Raw genomic sequence first — 13,939 nt, forward strand, 5'->3', positions numbered from 1 at the left:
ATTTTGCTTTTTATTTAAAAAAAAAATTTAAAAACTAATTCTCAGGCTGTCTCTGAGCTATTTTAGCAGCAGCTAAACTCCAGCAGCTGCTGTCTGCCAGGGACGGCATCCCGGCACGGGTACCAGCGCTCCTCGGCACGCGCCGCCTCCCCAGCCTCCACCCTAAATCACAACACAACAAACAGGCTGTTCATTAGGCGCTGTTTAATTAAGCAATATGGATCCTGCCTCGATATTTACAACCCCACTTGCTCTGATTTATTAGAGAGAGCGCCTCGTTTTTAAAGACGGTGACTGTAAAGTTTAATACCGCTTGACTTACTGCGAGTTTCATTTACGGCCCCGGGCCGAGGCGCTGCAGCCCAGGCTGGGAGCCGGTGGGCTATTAAATCAGAGCTAACTGCGCGTGCAGGGAGATGACTAGCTTCGTTACAACTGGTTCAGTGGCTAATTACCCCAATCTGGATTCTTACATTTAAACCAATTCGTTGCCGCTTTTCCAGGGCCCTGGGGAAGAGCGGCGAAGTTCGGAGGTTGGCGCGAAGGCACTTGTTGCGATGAGAAGGGATGGGGGCTGAGACGGGGACGGTCGCAGAGCCCAGACAGACGCCGCTTGTCCCAGGAGCGAAGAACTCAGTTTGCAAGAGGCCAGACCGAGCTGGAAACCCCCCACACCATGTGGGGGGATGCTGCATTCAACAATGGCTCTAAGCTCAAGGGTCGCCCCAAAACCCACCGTCTCCTCCCCAAAACCCTCGGGCACCCGGGGAACGCTGAGGTCCGGTGGTGGGATGGCTTGTGGGCTCTGGGATGGGGCGATGGGTGAGGAGGATGGGGTCAGCACGCAGGATGGCTGCATCCAGCCCGGCTCCGAGCCTCACGCCGGCCGGGCCCTTCTCCCTGCTCCAGCCCCATGAGCAGCGATGGGGGAACGATGCACAGATGGAGCATGGGGGGCACAGCCCTCCCCCCAGACTGTCATATTGTAGGCAGAACGACAGCGTTTCTCTCCTCGCAAGGTATTTCTGGCTCCCAGGAGCCCGCTCATGGACTTGACAAGGATAAGGGCCTCATTAAAGAGTTATGAGAATGGCTCTTCAGTGACAAATAAAAACTATTTGTTTTGGCAGATGGCTCTGGGCATCCCCCCACGTCAGCTGTGCAGGACCTACCCCTGCACAGTCCTGGGGTTTCCCGGGGGAAGAGGCTGCAGGTGGGGAGAGCACCGAGCTCCTTGCAGCTTCCCTCAGCTCAGCCCAGCGACCGGGCTGCTGCCGCCCCACACCAGGAGTGGGCAGAGGGAAGGGGAAAGCGGGCAGCAGCACCATGATCAGAGCTGGACCCCCTGGCAGCCCCCGGGCTAGCGACCAACCAGCCCCTTGCTGCATCCCAGCATCCCCGCACGGCATCCCCGGTACCCGCACGGCGGCCCCAGGCAGAGAGGAGGAAGAAGAGCAGTTGTGTGAGCGATGGCCAGGCACCCCTGAGCAGCAGACCCCATGCAGCGAGTTTGTGAGGCCTCAGCCCTGTCGCAGGAGCCGGCTAAGCCTTGGCCAGCATCAATTCCTCCCCGCTTCCCGCTCCTCCCAGAGCCCGCATCGCTCAGACGCGGGGCCAGAGCTCCCCCCAGGGAGGAAGAGGAGGCAAGGCAGACACTGGGCAGCAGCAAGCGGCACTGGGCTGCCAGCGCAGCTCCTGCAGACCCCAGCGTTATCCCCCCTCACCAGCCGGGGGTCCCCACAGGAGACCCCAGACCTCCCACCCGGGGCCGAGAGCCACCAGGGCACAGGCAGAGGCACTCCGCTTCAAGATTTTATTGGCCAGTGGGGCCGTGCCCCTCCACGGGGCAGGCAGCACTCCCAGTCCCACCAGTAAGACTGAACCGGGAGGAAGGTGAGCCCTTTAGTGCCGGTACCAGCGTGCTGCGGAGGCGGGAAGACGCAGCCGGGGATGGAGACTGGGAGAAGCGCAATGCCTGCACGAGGATGCCACAGGATTGGGACTGGGGTACCTGAACAGGCAAAACCAGTCCCCCCAGCTGCGACGAGGGTCAGGAGAGGCTGGGAGAGCAGAGGGCTCACAAGCGACACGAGTTCCCAGGCCTCAGCTCTCGCCGCCCCCAGCTGACCCCTCTTCCCTGGCCTCACCCAGCAGAGCCAAGGGCCGTCCCCGCCGTCCCCCATCACGACGTCTCCTCGGCCCTCCGTTTGTAGTGGACCTCGGGGAGGCTCCTCAGGCGCTCAGCCGCCTGCGGAGCACAGCGCAAGGGGGGGAAGTCCCAGGGGCGACCCCAGCACGGGACCCCCCTGGCTCCCCGCAGTCCGTCCCCCCCTGCCCCGAGCTGCGCTCACCTGCTCCGGGGTGAGGTCCCGCTGCGCCTGCGCCAGCATCTCGTAGCCAACCATGAACTTGCGGACGGTGGCGGAGCGCAGCAGTGGCGGGTAGTAGTGGGCATGGAGCTGCCAGTGCCCGCAGTCCTCCTCCAGGTAGGGACCCGTGGGGGCTCCTGCCCGGGGTGCAGTCGCTGCTTGAGCCCCCCGGGAAGGGACAGGGACATGGGTGAGAGGGTCACGGTGGGGTCCCCCGGCCACGCCACTCACCGTGCCAGCCCATGGAGTAGGGGAAGGAGACTTCGAAGAGGTTGTCGTACTTGGTGAGCAGCCTCTGCATGATGGAGGCCAGGCCTGCAGGGGAGGGGGGAAGAGTCGCACCCCGAGCCGGCCAGCCCCCTGCCAAGGGTGGGCAGCACACCCCGTTCGGAGGGGGTCACCCTCAGCACCCCTCCCTCGGTGGGCGTCAGCGACAGGCAGGAGGGACACACCAGTTCCCCCCGCTCCCCAGCCCACACACCCAGTCTGAGCAACAGAGCAGAACAAGCCCCCGTTCCTAATCAGCCAGCATCCCAAGAGCACGGGGCACCACGTCCTTCCATCACCCCAAAAAGGATGACAGTCCCCCCACCAGTACAGCCTGTGCCTGGATGCCGGGCTCCTGCCCCACCATAGGAGGAGTGTGGCCAGCAGGTCGAGGGAGGTTCTCCTTCCCCTCTGCTCTGCCCTAGGGAGGCCCCATCTGGAGTACTGTGTCCAGTTCTGGGCTCCCCAGTTCAAGAAAGATGAAGAGCTACTGGAGAGAGTCCAGCGGAGGGCTACGAGGATGATGAGGGGACTGGAGCATCTCTGCTATGAGGAAAGGCTGAGGGAGCTGGGCTTGTTCAGCCTGAAGAAGAGAAGGCTGAGAGGGGACCTCATAAATGCTTATAAATATCTGAAGGGTGGGTGTCAGGAGGATGGGGCCAGACTCTTTTCAGTGGTGCCCAGCGACAGGACAAGGGGGAACGGGCACAAACTGAAGCAGAGGAAGCTCCAGCTGAACATGAGGAAGAACTTCTTCACTCTGAGGGTGACGGAGCCCTGGCACAGGCTGCCCAGGGATGTTGTGGAGTCTCCTTCTCTGGAGATATTCAAGACCCACCTGGACAAGGTCCTGTGCAGCCTGCTGTGGGTGACCCTGCTTCAGCAGGCAGTTGGACTGGGTGACCCACAGAGGTCCCTTCCAACCCCAAACATTCTGTGATTCTGTGATTCATACCGCAGGTGACTGTCCCCCCTCAAACCAAGCCCAGCAGCCCCGCACCCAAGGGGGACATGGACCCTCCAGCACCAGTAAGGCTGCCACAGGGCTGCCTCCTAACAAAGGCCGAGCCCAAAGGACGTCCAGGCACTAACGAGGCATAAAGCCACTCACTGTCCCTCTCGCCCTCGCAGAGGTCCTGGAGGCGGCAGACGTGACGGCGGGGCAGCAGCAGTGTCTGGTAGGGCCAAGTGGCCCAGTACGGCACCACGACCAGCCAGTCCGCGTTCTCCACCACCAACCGCTCCTGCAGGACACAGCGCTCGATGGGGACAGGCACAGCCCCGATGCCCTGGAGATGGGCGCTGCTGGGGGCCCTGCTCTCGGGGGCTGCGGGGCCAGCCCCGGTGGACGTCCAGCTCCCAAGGAGGGGATACGGACAAAAGCCACGTCCTCACCTTCCGTCGAGCCTCCTGCTCAGCATACTCCAGCAGCATGGGCACGCCGTGCTGGCTCCGGTGCTGCCGCTGGGTCCGGTCCTCCAGGCGCACCTCGTTGGGGAGGAAGCTGCTGGCCCACACCTGGGAGGGACACCGGGGCACGGGGATGGGTTACCCACACACCACATTTGGAGGGGTGCTTCCACCATGCTGCCCATCCGCAGGTCCATGCTGCCATCAGGTGGAGAGTCCGACGTGCGGCAGCCACAAGGGACAGTCCCCAGGAGGGGAGGTGACAGGACAGGCACGGCGGGGTACCCTCGCTGCAGAGAGCTTTGGGATCGGGGGGATCCCAGAGGGGGGTCCCTGTTCACCCCTTCTGCGTGGGTTTGTTGCGGGGCTGCCCAGAGTGACTCAGGGTTAAGCCAGGTCACAGGTGGGACAGCCTCACCTGGCAGTGCGGGTGCGGGTTGGAGCAGCCCATCATCGCGCCCTTGTTCTCGAAGATCTGCGGAGGAAGAGGTGCAGCCAGCAGGTCCCAGCCCCGGGGTCCCGGCTGCGGGCTGCCGTCGTGCCCCTGGCACACCAGGAAAGCATCCCGCAGGAGAGCAGAGCCTCACACCCACCTGGGAAGGTGTGAGGTGGGGACAGGGGACCCACACACCACTGGGATGGTCCCAACCCCAGACCACCCGGCCCTGCGCCCCCCCCCCACCTCCACCCGAGACCCCTGGGGCAGGGAGAGAAGGGCAGCCCCCCCCCTAGCCCCGGACCTGCACCCAGGGGTAGGATGCGCCCAGCTCGGCCGCCAGATCTGCCCAGGCGTCGATGACGGCCCGGATCTCTGCCAGGGACATCAGGGGCAGCGTCAGGTCCGACCAGGGGTGGAAGCACATCACCTTGCTGCGGAGGAGACACACGTGGACAGGGCTGTGGGGCATCACCGGTGACCTCCACGGCCACACCAGGTCACAGAGGAACAGCGGACAGGGCTGAGACCCCCCCCAAAATACCCCCAAAACAGTGCAGGCATCCACAGAACGGGCAGCGCAAGGAGGGGAGTGGGCTCGGTCCAGCTCCATCCCACGAGTCCCGGCTGACACCACAGCCCGGACCCCCCCGGAGTTGTGGGGGTACTCACCACACACCCCGGGCCGCTGCCGCTCGAAACAAGGGGTGGTCACTGTCACCTGGGGAAGGACGGAGAGTGGGGAGGGAGCGGGTGCTGGGGCAGCACCCACGCCTCTCCAAGGGCACCCTACGGCCCCCCCCCCACCCCGCCACGGGGGGGCAGCCTGCTCTCCCCCCTCAGAATTTACCAGGCTCGGGAGAATCGGGCTGCAGCGCAGGGAAGTCGTTTGGGAAGACGAAGGTGCCCTCGTACTGGGGGTTCACCTGCCGGAGGGAGAGACGGGATCAGGGGGGGAACGGGGGTGGGAGCCCGGACGCCGGGGTCCTCGGTGGTACCTCGCCGTTGGCCCGGGTGGCCCCGGGGCAGAGGGGGTTGTTGGGGTCCCAGCGGGGCACGTCCTCGGGGGGGGGCTTCTCCAGCTGCCCCTGCCAGGGACGCTTCACCCGGTGCGCCGACACCAGCACCCAGTCGTCCCGCAGCGGGTTGTAACGAGCGTGCTGGTGCTCTGCGGGGAGAGAGGAGCGGGGCGTCACCGACGGCGCAGACCGACCCCCCTCCCAATGCCCCCCTTCGTGGGTAACCTCGCAAGCGCCCCCACACCCAGCTTTACGCCCCCCCTCCTCAGCTTCACCCCCTCCTCCCCATCCATCCCAGCTTCACCCCCTCCTCCCCGTCTCAGTGCTGGGGGGGGGGGGGTCCTGCTGCCATCCCCCCGGGCAGGTAGGGGTCCCCGCAGCCCCCGCTCCCCGGGTCCCGGCTGGGCTCTGCCGGGGGTGCGGAGGGAGGGAGGGAGGGAGGGAAGGAAGGAGGGAGGGAGGCAGCCCCCGCCGTACCGCTGGCTCGGAAGCCGCGACCCCCCGGCTCCCCGCCCTCCGCCACCCCCTCCATTGCGCGGTGCTCCCGGAAGCCCCCGCGTCGGCAGCAGCCCCCATGGCCCCGCCCCTCCCCGCCGGCCCCGCCCCTTCCCGCCGCGCCGACCGCGGGGGGGGGCGGGGCCGGTGGGCGGGGCCGGTGGGCGGGGCGGGGCCGGTGGGCGGGGTGATGCCAGTGGGCGGTGGGCCGTGCCGGTGGGCGGGGCGGCGCCGGTGGGCGGGGCGATGCCAGTGGGCGGTGGGTGGTGCTGGTGGGCGGGGCGGTGCCGGTGGGCGGGGCAGTGGGCGGGGCGGTGCCGGTGGGCGGGGCGGCGCGGAGCGTGATGCGGGCGGCTGGGCGGCGGGCGCTGCGGGTCGGGCTGGCGCTGGGAGCGCTGGCGCTGGCGCTGCAGGGGCTGCGGGGGTGGCTGGCGGCCAAGCGGTACGAGTTCAGCCCCGCCGAGATCGCCCAGCTCGCCCGGCACCACGCGGGTACGCGGCGGGGGGGGGGCGGGCGCAGCGGCCTGGGCCCGGGAAGGGACCCGAGGCCGGGAGGCGGGAGCGGGGAGGTTCCGGTAGAGGGGGGCTGGGATCGCGGGGGGGGCGGGGGGAGGTCGGGGAGGGGCCGGGTGTCGGGAAGGGGTCGGTACTGGGGGGAATGGGGAGCGTGGGAGAAGCGGGGTCGGGGAGGGGGACTGGAGTGAAGGAGGGATGGGGACTGGGGCTGCAGGACTGGTACTGGGAAGGGATCAGGAACGTGGACGGGGAACGGGACTGGAGCGGAAGAGGGATGGGGACTGGGGCAGCAGGACTGGTACTGGGAAGGGATCAGTACCGGGGGAAGCAGGGACGGGGAACAGGACTGGAGCGGAGGAGGGATGGGGACTGGGGCAGCGGCGTCACCCGGCCCGGCTGGGGCTGAAGCCGGGGTTAAGGCGGCTCTCCCGGTGCTGAGGCTGGGCCGGGTCGGGGGACCAAGCCCCAGGTGGGTCAGGGGCAGAGCCGATCCCCCAGCCAGGGCTGGAGGGGAGGGCTGGCCGCGTAGGGTGCAGGGTGGGCAGTCGCAGCAGAGGGGCTGCGTGTCACCAGGGCAGCGTCGCTGTCGCCTGGCTTGGGTCCCCACGTAGCCCAGCACCAGATGTGGGCTGCAGGGCTGGAGCCCTCCGTGCTACACGTTGTCCATCTCCATACCGGGAGTCAGTGCGGCCGGGTCAGCCTCCACGGGGGCTGAAGGCTGGAGAGAGGAGACATCTTCCCTAGGCAGACCCCTCAATGGATGTTCTGGGACCCTGTGGCTGTGGAAGGGTTTTTGGGGGGTTGTCAGGGCTTGCCCTGTGCCAGGAACTCACAGCAACCCTGGCTGCTGCAGGGCTGGACCATGAGCTGGCTTTCTCCAAGATCATCGTGGAGCTACGGAAGAAGCACCCAGGCCACATCCTGCCCGACGAGGACCTGCAGTGGGTGTTCGTGAACGCGGGCGGGTGGATGGGCTCTATGTGCCTCCTGCACGCCTCGCTCACCGAGTACGTGCTGCTCTTTGGGACGGCTGTCGACACCGGGGGCCACTCGGGTAAGCGGGGAGACAGGGCTGGCGGGCGAGGGGGGGATTTCTCTGGGCTCTTTCCACTCCAGTTGTTTGGGTCTGGCTGTCCCGGCAGCCAGGGGCAGGAGCCCACTGCTCTGCCTCTCTGACGGGGTGCACGGTGCTGGAAAACACCCTCTGCGTGGGGACCAGCCCCCAAGGTGTCCTGCGGCGCCTGCAGGTGCCTGTACCTCCCGTGTCCTGTGGCCAGGACTCTCCGCATCCAGCTGGCACGTGGTGCCAGGCGGGGAGTGAATGCCAAACACGCTGGAAACGATGGGACTTCAGGACACTGAGTAGCTCGGGCTGCTGGGTATGGCCAGTCACGCAGGCAGCCTGGGGACCAGACCCAGCTGTGCTCCCCGGTGTGTTGGGACCCTGAGGCTGGTGTCCTTTTGCCCGGAGGGCGGCTCCGTCGCTCAGACCTGGGCTCCCAGGCCGTCTCCGGCAGGGACGCGCTAAGCTGGTGCTGTCTGTCCTCCCGCAGGTCGGTACTGGGTGGACATCTCCGACACTGTCATCTCGGGGACCTTCAGACAGTGGAAGGAGGGGACCACCAGAAGTGAGATCTACTATCCAGGTACGTGCAGGAGTCATGGCGCCCTGCGGGCTGCGTCCACGTCCCCGGGCATGGCCGCTCTGCAGGCTGGTGCTCCAGTGTCGCAGAGCCTCTTCCTTCCAGCTGGCAGAAGCTAAGGACTCACGATGGGGCAGTTTGTGTCCCCTGGGGCATATCCCAGCATCACAGTGGGTGCCAGTAAGAGAAAAGTGAGCAAGAACTGGGGAGGGGTTGGGGTGTGCAGGTCGGAGTGCTCAGCCCTGCAAGTCCCAGTCCGACATGTCTCTTTGGGAAGAGCATGGGGCAGCTACTGGGAGCCGTGCTGGTTGTGTGTGTTGGCAGGGGACACCATCGTGCACCAGGCAGGAGAGGCCACGTCGGTGCAGTGGAGCGCGGGCACCTGGATGGTAGAGTACGGCCGGGGCTTCATCCCCTCCACGCTCGCCTTCGCCCTGGCTGACACCGTCTTCAGCACTCAGGACTTCGTCACCCTCCTGTACACCCTGCGCGTCTATGCCAAGGGCCTGCTCCTGGAAGCCAATGCCTTCTTCAGCACCTTGGGCTGCTGAACCCGGCTCGCAGGGGCACCCTGCAAGGCACAGCTGGCTCCTCTCCTTCCAGCCTTCCTCCCTCTTCCTCCTTCTCCTCCTCCTCCCCAAGCCCAGGCTGTAGCAGAGTCAGCAGGAGACCCCCTGTGCCTCCCCCAGATTGCTCTGTCCTTCCCCATGGGCCAGCTGGGTGCCAGGACAGAGGGACCATGGCGGTCACAGCAATACAGACCACCGGTTCTCTTTACTACCTGCCGCTCTCCCCCTTCTACCGGAGCTGTGTCCTGCTTTTCCATCCCTTGGGGCTGGAGTGGCCTTTGTGGGGGGGTACAGACATCCCCATGTGCCCTTGGCGCGCAGCGGGAGAGGGGCTGGAGCTGGCTGTCCCCCTGCTCTGCCAAATTCCTGCGGCTCCCGAGACCTCAGGAGGAGGATGCTGCCCTCAGGGCAGGGTGCGTGGGGTGAGCTGGGCCAGAGCATCCGCTGCAAAGGTCGGCCGAGAGGTTCCCCACCTCCCTGGCAGGCTGCCGGGGCTGCGGGCAGTGCAGGGCTCTGTGTCCAGCTGGCAGCATCTCCCGTGGCTCCGTTCCCGCTGATGTGGGTTGGCAGCACGCAGTGTCACCCTGGCGCGGGGCAGGATCTGTGCTGGGACCCGCCGGCAGCGAGGGGATGCTCAGCCTCTGTGCTGGAGGTCCCTCTTGGTCCCCTGTGTGTCACCTGCCCCGGGGAACGGCCAGGGCTGGAAGAGTGTCCCTCAGCCCACGATCCCCCTCCCTGCAGTCCTCCCCGAGGAGGAGAGCCACCATCTGTCGCCTTAACCGAGAGCCCGTTCTGCGTGGCCTTTGGGCTGTGCACATACCTGATGTCTGTGGGTGCCCAAACCTCAGTACTAGCTCAGGACGGGATCTCGCCCCTCGAAACGTTTCCCATGGCTGTGAGACCCCCCAGGACAGCCACCCTGCTTGGGTCCCAGCCACCAAGGGATGCTGCGGTACCCTGGCTCAGCCCAGCTGTGGACCTTGCCTGCAGCCCTGCGGCTGGGCTCGCTCTTGGGGGGCTTTCACGTCCGCGCTGCTGCCAAACTAACGTGTGTGTCCCTGGTCACCAGGCCCGTAGCATGTTGCTCCTCCTGCTCCCTGGACTGTCCCTATCCTGCTGACTGACGGGGATACTTCTTAATTTGCCACCTGAAGAGAGAGTAATAAAACTGTAAAATTGCCAGTAATAAAATTGTTCATCCCACCAGCTGAAGTTCCCGGGAGAGTCTCTGGAACATGATGAGCCCCTGCTGCCAGGAATGGTGCCGGGTCTGTCCAGCTCTGGGCTCAGCTGGGTGTCCCCAGGAAGCTGGCATCGCCCTGCTTGGGGTCCTGAGAGCAGGGGGGTGTGGTGCTGGGCAGGATCAGGCCCATCTCAGCTCCCGAGGACCGGTGGGAGATGGGTGCTGTTACTCCCCTCTCCGCTGCAGTCACTGGGGACCAAAAGCCGGTGCTGGTGCCAGGACCCTGGTTCCATGGGGGGCCCAAGAGTGTGAGGGGCTCCATCCTTTCTTTCAAATGGTGGTGACGCTGCATGTGTGGCCCTGGGGGTAGGTGGACCCAGGTGCAGTGGGTTGGTGGTCCTGAGAAGTTCACACAGACACAGACAGGCACCTTGCAGCGTGAGAATCGCAAGGTGTGTGTCTGCTGGCCGGTGGGTCGCACGCACGTGTGTGTGGGTGTGAGCAGGGTGGGTTTGTGTGTGTGTTGCGGCACGCGTAGGTGTGTGCATGCAGATAGGTGGACCAGTTTGGAGGTGGGCGTAGGCAGAGCAGGTGGAGGTCACACACGTCTGCACACGTGTGTGTATCTAGGTAGAAGAAGTGGGCATCTGTCCCTACGGTCAGGGCAATTGCACGCGTGTGAGTGCTCAGGCACGTGTGGATGGGACTTGTGTGTACGTGCACGTGTGTGTCCCTGCGCAGGTGAGACGAGAGTGTGCACGCACGTGTGTGTGCACAACCGGAGTACGGACGGCACAACAGGACAACCAGGTATACAGGCGTGCTTGCCTGTGTGCCCACGGGCAGACGGCGTGTGTGCACACATGCGTGTGGGCAGGCTCTACGCGTGTGCGTGAGTGTCGCTGTGGGCTGCCATGCTGCCCCGGCCCCGTGCCGTGCCCGTTCCCTGAGGTTTAGCGGGGCCCTGCTGAGGAGCACGAGCGATCCCGTGCCGGCCCGCGCAGGAAGGCGCTAACTCAGCAGCTCGTATCAATACCGCTCCACTTACAGCGAAGGCCGCGTAATGAAAATCCGATGGGCACGCTGGTGGGAGTAAATAAGTATGCCATTAAAATGAGAAAATCAAAGCTCTGGACAGGTCTTTTCTCTTGCCCATTGATTTCTTTTATTACGGAAATATTGCTGCTAAATAACATTAGTGTGAACAATCTCAGCAGTGTTTTCCGTAGCGCCTGTGTCAATAACTCCATCACGGGTGGGGGATGCCCCCCAGCCTGGCCACGGGGCCGGCAGCCCCATCCGGGCGAAGGGCTGCTCCAGGGGTACCTTCCTCACCGTCTTCCTCACCCAGCACTGAGCAGGGACAATGCCAGGCATTTAAGGGTCCCACAAAGCAGCCCTTCCCTTCGAGGTGGGTGTTTGCAGCCTGTCAAGGAGCAGGTAAGTGTCCTCAGTGACCAGCAAATGAGAGATGGGTCCTGGACCCAGGCATGTACCACAGGCTCCTGCTGCCTCTGCCCCTTCCTCCCTGCTCCTCCTCACCCATGCCTGGGTCCACGCTGGACAAACACAGTAACCTTGCAGCGTGCCGTCATTTGTTTCACATGGAGAAACTGAGGCATGGGGTGGGAACTCACCCGCAGTCACCCACCTCCAGCACAGCCCCTGCTCCAGGCCCAGGTCTTGCGCTCAAGCTGCCCCTCTGCCCATCGGCTGCCCACACGCAGGCACCCAGAATCCTCCGAGATGCCCACAGGTGGCAGGGACATCCCTGTGAGGCTGGAGGATGTGACCAGGACACAGGGGACGAACTCACCCTTTGGTACCCAGAGGCCAGGTGGGACCCCAGGACACCTCAAAGGACACCAAACCCCTGTGGGCCGGCCAGAGATGGGCAAGAAGACTCAGCCACAGGCACCCGCACTGTGGGTCCGGCTCTGCCCCAGTGCCGGCTGAAGCAATCGCGAGCGGCATCACCCCAAGCAGGACAAATGCATATCGCTGCCCACCAAACACCTTCCCCCTGCAGCTCGCTCTATCTTGCTGTCCCTCCGCATGCAGTGGTTATTGATCAGCCCGCAGGATCTATCTCCCGATTTCTTCTGCGGTATCTCTCTGCACCGAGTATCTCTCAATCTGCTCCGCTGTCTGCCGTGCCCGTCTATACCTCCAGTATCTATCCGTGCCGCCTCCACCGCAGCCGTCGATAGCTGTTTGTCTGGGGGATTTCTCTTTCTTTCCAGCGAGGAGCATCACCAGACCCCAGCGGTGCAAAGGTGCCGAGCGGCAGGGCGGAGGGGACACAGCCCTGCTTGCTGCCCCAGGGAGGGCCTGGGCACGGACGCACTTCGTGACACATGTGCAGAGTCCCAGAGCGACTGTTGTCGCTGTGGAGGCTCTAGGGAGGAACTGAGCCAGCTGGTCCTGCTGGGCCAGGTCCCGCGGTGGCCGTGCCCAGGGCGATGGGACGTGCTGTGTCCCAGGCAGACCTCAGTGCTGCCACCAGCCAGCCTGGCCACATCCCCCGCCCCAGGCTTCCCCAAACGTCTGGGTTCCTGCTGGGCCATGGAGAAGTCCCATCACCATCACCACGTCTGACTCATCCCAGCCTTCAGCCCCGGGTTCCTCCTCGCCCCGGTGTGCAGGGTATGGGGCACAGCCCGTTGCAGAGGGTGCTAGCACCCTGGGGTGCAGTGCAGCAGTACCGGGAAGGGAGGCTTGGAGCCCTGCGTGACTGGGACCTGAGGAATAAGTCCTGGGGCATGGTTGTCCCTGTGAGTCCCCCTGAGATGGGGCCAGGTCCTACCTTTCAGGATCGGTCCCCTCGCAGGGGGGGCAGCTCGGCAGGATCTTCAGCTAGCTGTGGACAAACCGACGCTCACCAAGCGCTGCGAGGTCCCTACCCCTGCGGCGGTGGGATGGGATGGGCCAGGGCGAGCTACAGCTGTCCAGCCCCGAAATGGGATGGCCGACAGCTGCTTTATCTCCTGCGCAAAGATAAACAGCGCCCGGGGGCCCTGCGGGGTCGGGAGCTGCCCTGCTCTCCCGGGGAAGGGGCTCGTTTTTCCAGGAGAGCCTCTCTGACGAGGATGCTGTGCAGTGCCGGGTGCCGCTGGGCTCCCAGGAGCTCGGGAAGCCCCGGGGGTCACCAGCGCCGCGGAAGAACGAGGGACAATTTCTTTGTGGGGAAGCCGGAGAGCTGCGGAGCGGCAGGTTTTCCCCGCGAAGGGACGCGGCAAAGCGGGCCGAGGCTCAGCCCAGGCTGCGGAGCCCGAGAGCGAAGCCGGCTGCCTCTGCAGCCACGGCCAGCGGCCGTTTCCGCAGGATGCTCCAGGGAAAGGGCAGGACTCAGCTGGAGCCAGGCTGCTAAAGGTGGCTGCCCCTGGCCCCTGTGGCACACGGGTGGCCCCGGAGGGGACAGAGCCAGCAGCCCTTGGCTGCCAGAGCTCCTGTCAACCCGTGCCAAAAAACACCCAGGGCAGCAGCACGAGGTCTCGGTGACAAGCTGCTCTGGCTGTGGAACGGGGCCAAAGCCACTGTCCCTTGTGTCCTGGTGTTGCGGGGTGATGATGCTGCTTGTCTGCCAGGGATCCACGCAAGCCCTGCAGCTGCCCCAGCCGAATGAGCCCAGCAAAGAGCAGGCACCTCCTTTGCCTCCTGCCAAAGTCACCTCCACGGAAAAAGGGGTCAGGAAAAAACGGACAAGCGGGCGGGTGGAGGGGGAGTGTGGGGACAGCACGGGAATGCTGCTGGTGGGTGAAGCCCTGCGCTTCCCCACAGGCTCCAGCCCACCCGGGGCAGAGACGTGCTGTGGGTGCAGCCGTGGGTCAGGGTGTTTGTGCCCTTGTCTGATGTTTGGAGATGCACTTGATGGTACCCTGGTGCCTCAGCTGGCTCCATTGCAGGGGAAGCCACCAGCACCGAGTCCTTACAGTGACAGAGGGGATGCACGGCCTCATCCCGCCCATGCCAGGCAGGGGCCGGGGCTCCGGGAGCCTGTTTGGGGGTCCAGCTCACCCCAGTGCACGCGCA

The 13,939-nt window shown here is 65.0% G+C and overlaps 2 protein-coding genes across 4 annotated transcripts; one reads left to right on the forward strand and one right to left on the reverse strand.

Annotated features, from left to right (window-relative positions):
* Positions 1–228: 228 nt before the first annotated feature.
* Positions 229–6,034, reverse strand: GALT (galactose-1-phosphate uridylyltransferase). 3 transcript variants are annotated; one of them, XM_075411622.1, is made up of 12 exons: positions 5,979–6,034; positions 5,481–5,650; positions 5,333–5,408; positions 5,155–5,203; positions 4,787–4,916; positions 4,465–4,521; positions 4,032–4,154; positions 3,748–3,880; positions 2,601–2,684; positions 2,352–2,506; positions 2,148–2,248; positions 229–1,975 (listed from the first exon to the last, which is right to left on the reverse strand). In XM_075411622.1, exons 1-11 carry the CDS (start codon positions 6,031–6,033, stop codon positions 2,183–2,185), a joined length of 1,098 nt encoding a protein of 365 aa, XP_075267737.1. In that variant the 5' UTR covers position 6,034; the 3' UTR covers positions 229–1,975; positions 2,148–2,182. The 3 variants fall into 3 exon arrangements, with proteins under 3 accessions (XP_075267737.1, XP_075267738.1, XP_075267736.1); XM_075411623.1 differs by having other exon boundaries at positions 229–2,011; XM_075411621.1 differs by having other exon boundaries at positions 229–2,248.
* Positions 6,035–6,335: 301 nt separating this feature from the next.
* On the forward strand, positions 6,336–9,927 carry SIGMAR1 (sigma non-opioid intracellular receptor 1). The gene is made up of 4 exons (XM_075410649.1): positions 6,336–6,488; positions 7,366–7,566; positions 8,066–8,158; positions 8,480–9,927. Exons 1-4 carry the CDS (start codon positions 6,341–6,343, stop codon positions 8,704–8,706), a joined length of 669 nt encoding a protein of 222 aa, XP_075266764.1. The 5' UTR covers positions 6,336–6,340; the 3' UTR covers positions 8,707–9,927.
* Positions 9,928–13,939: the final 4,012 nt, after the last annotated feature.

This window comes from Opisthocomus hoazin, chromosome Z (genome assembly GCF_030867145.1).
Source record: "Opisthocomus hoazin isolate bOpiHoa1 chromosome Z, bOpiHoa1.hap1, whole genome shotgun sequence".
Taxonomy (NCBI): domain Eukaryota; kingdom Metazoa; phylum Chordata; class Aves; order Opisthocomiformes; family Opisthocomidae; genus Opisthocomus; species Opisthocomus hoazin.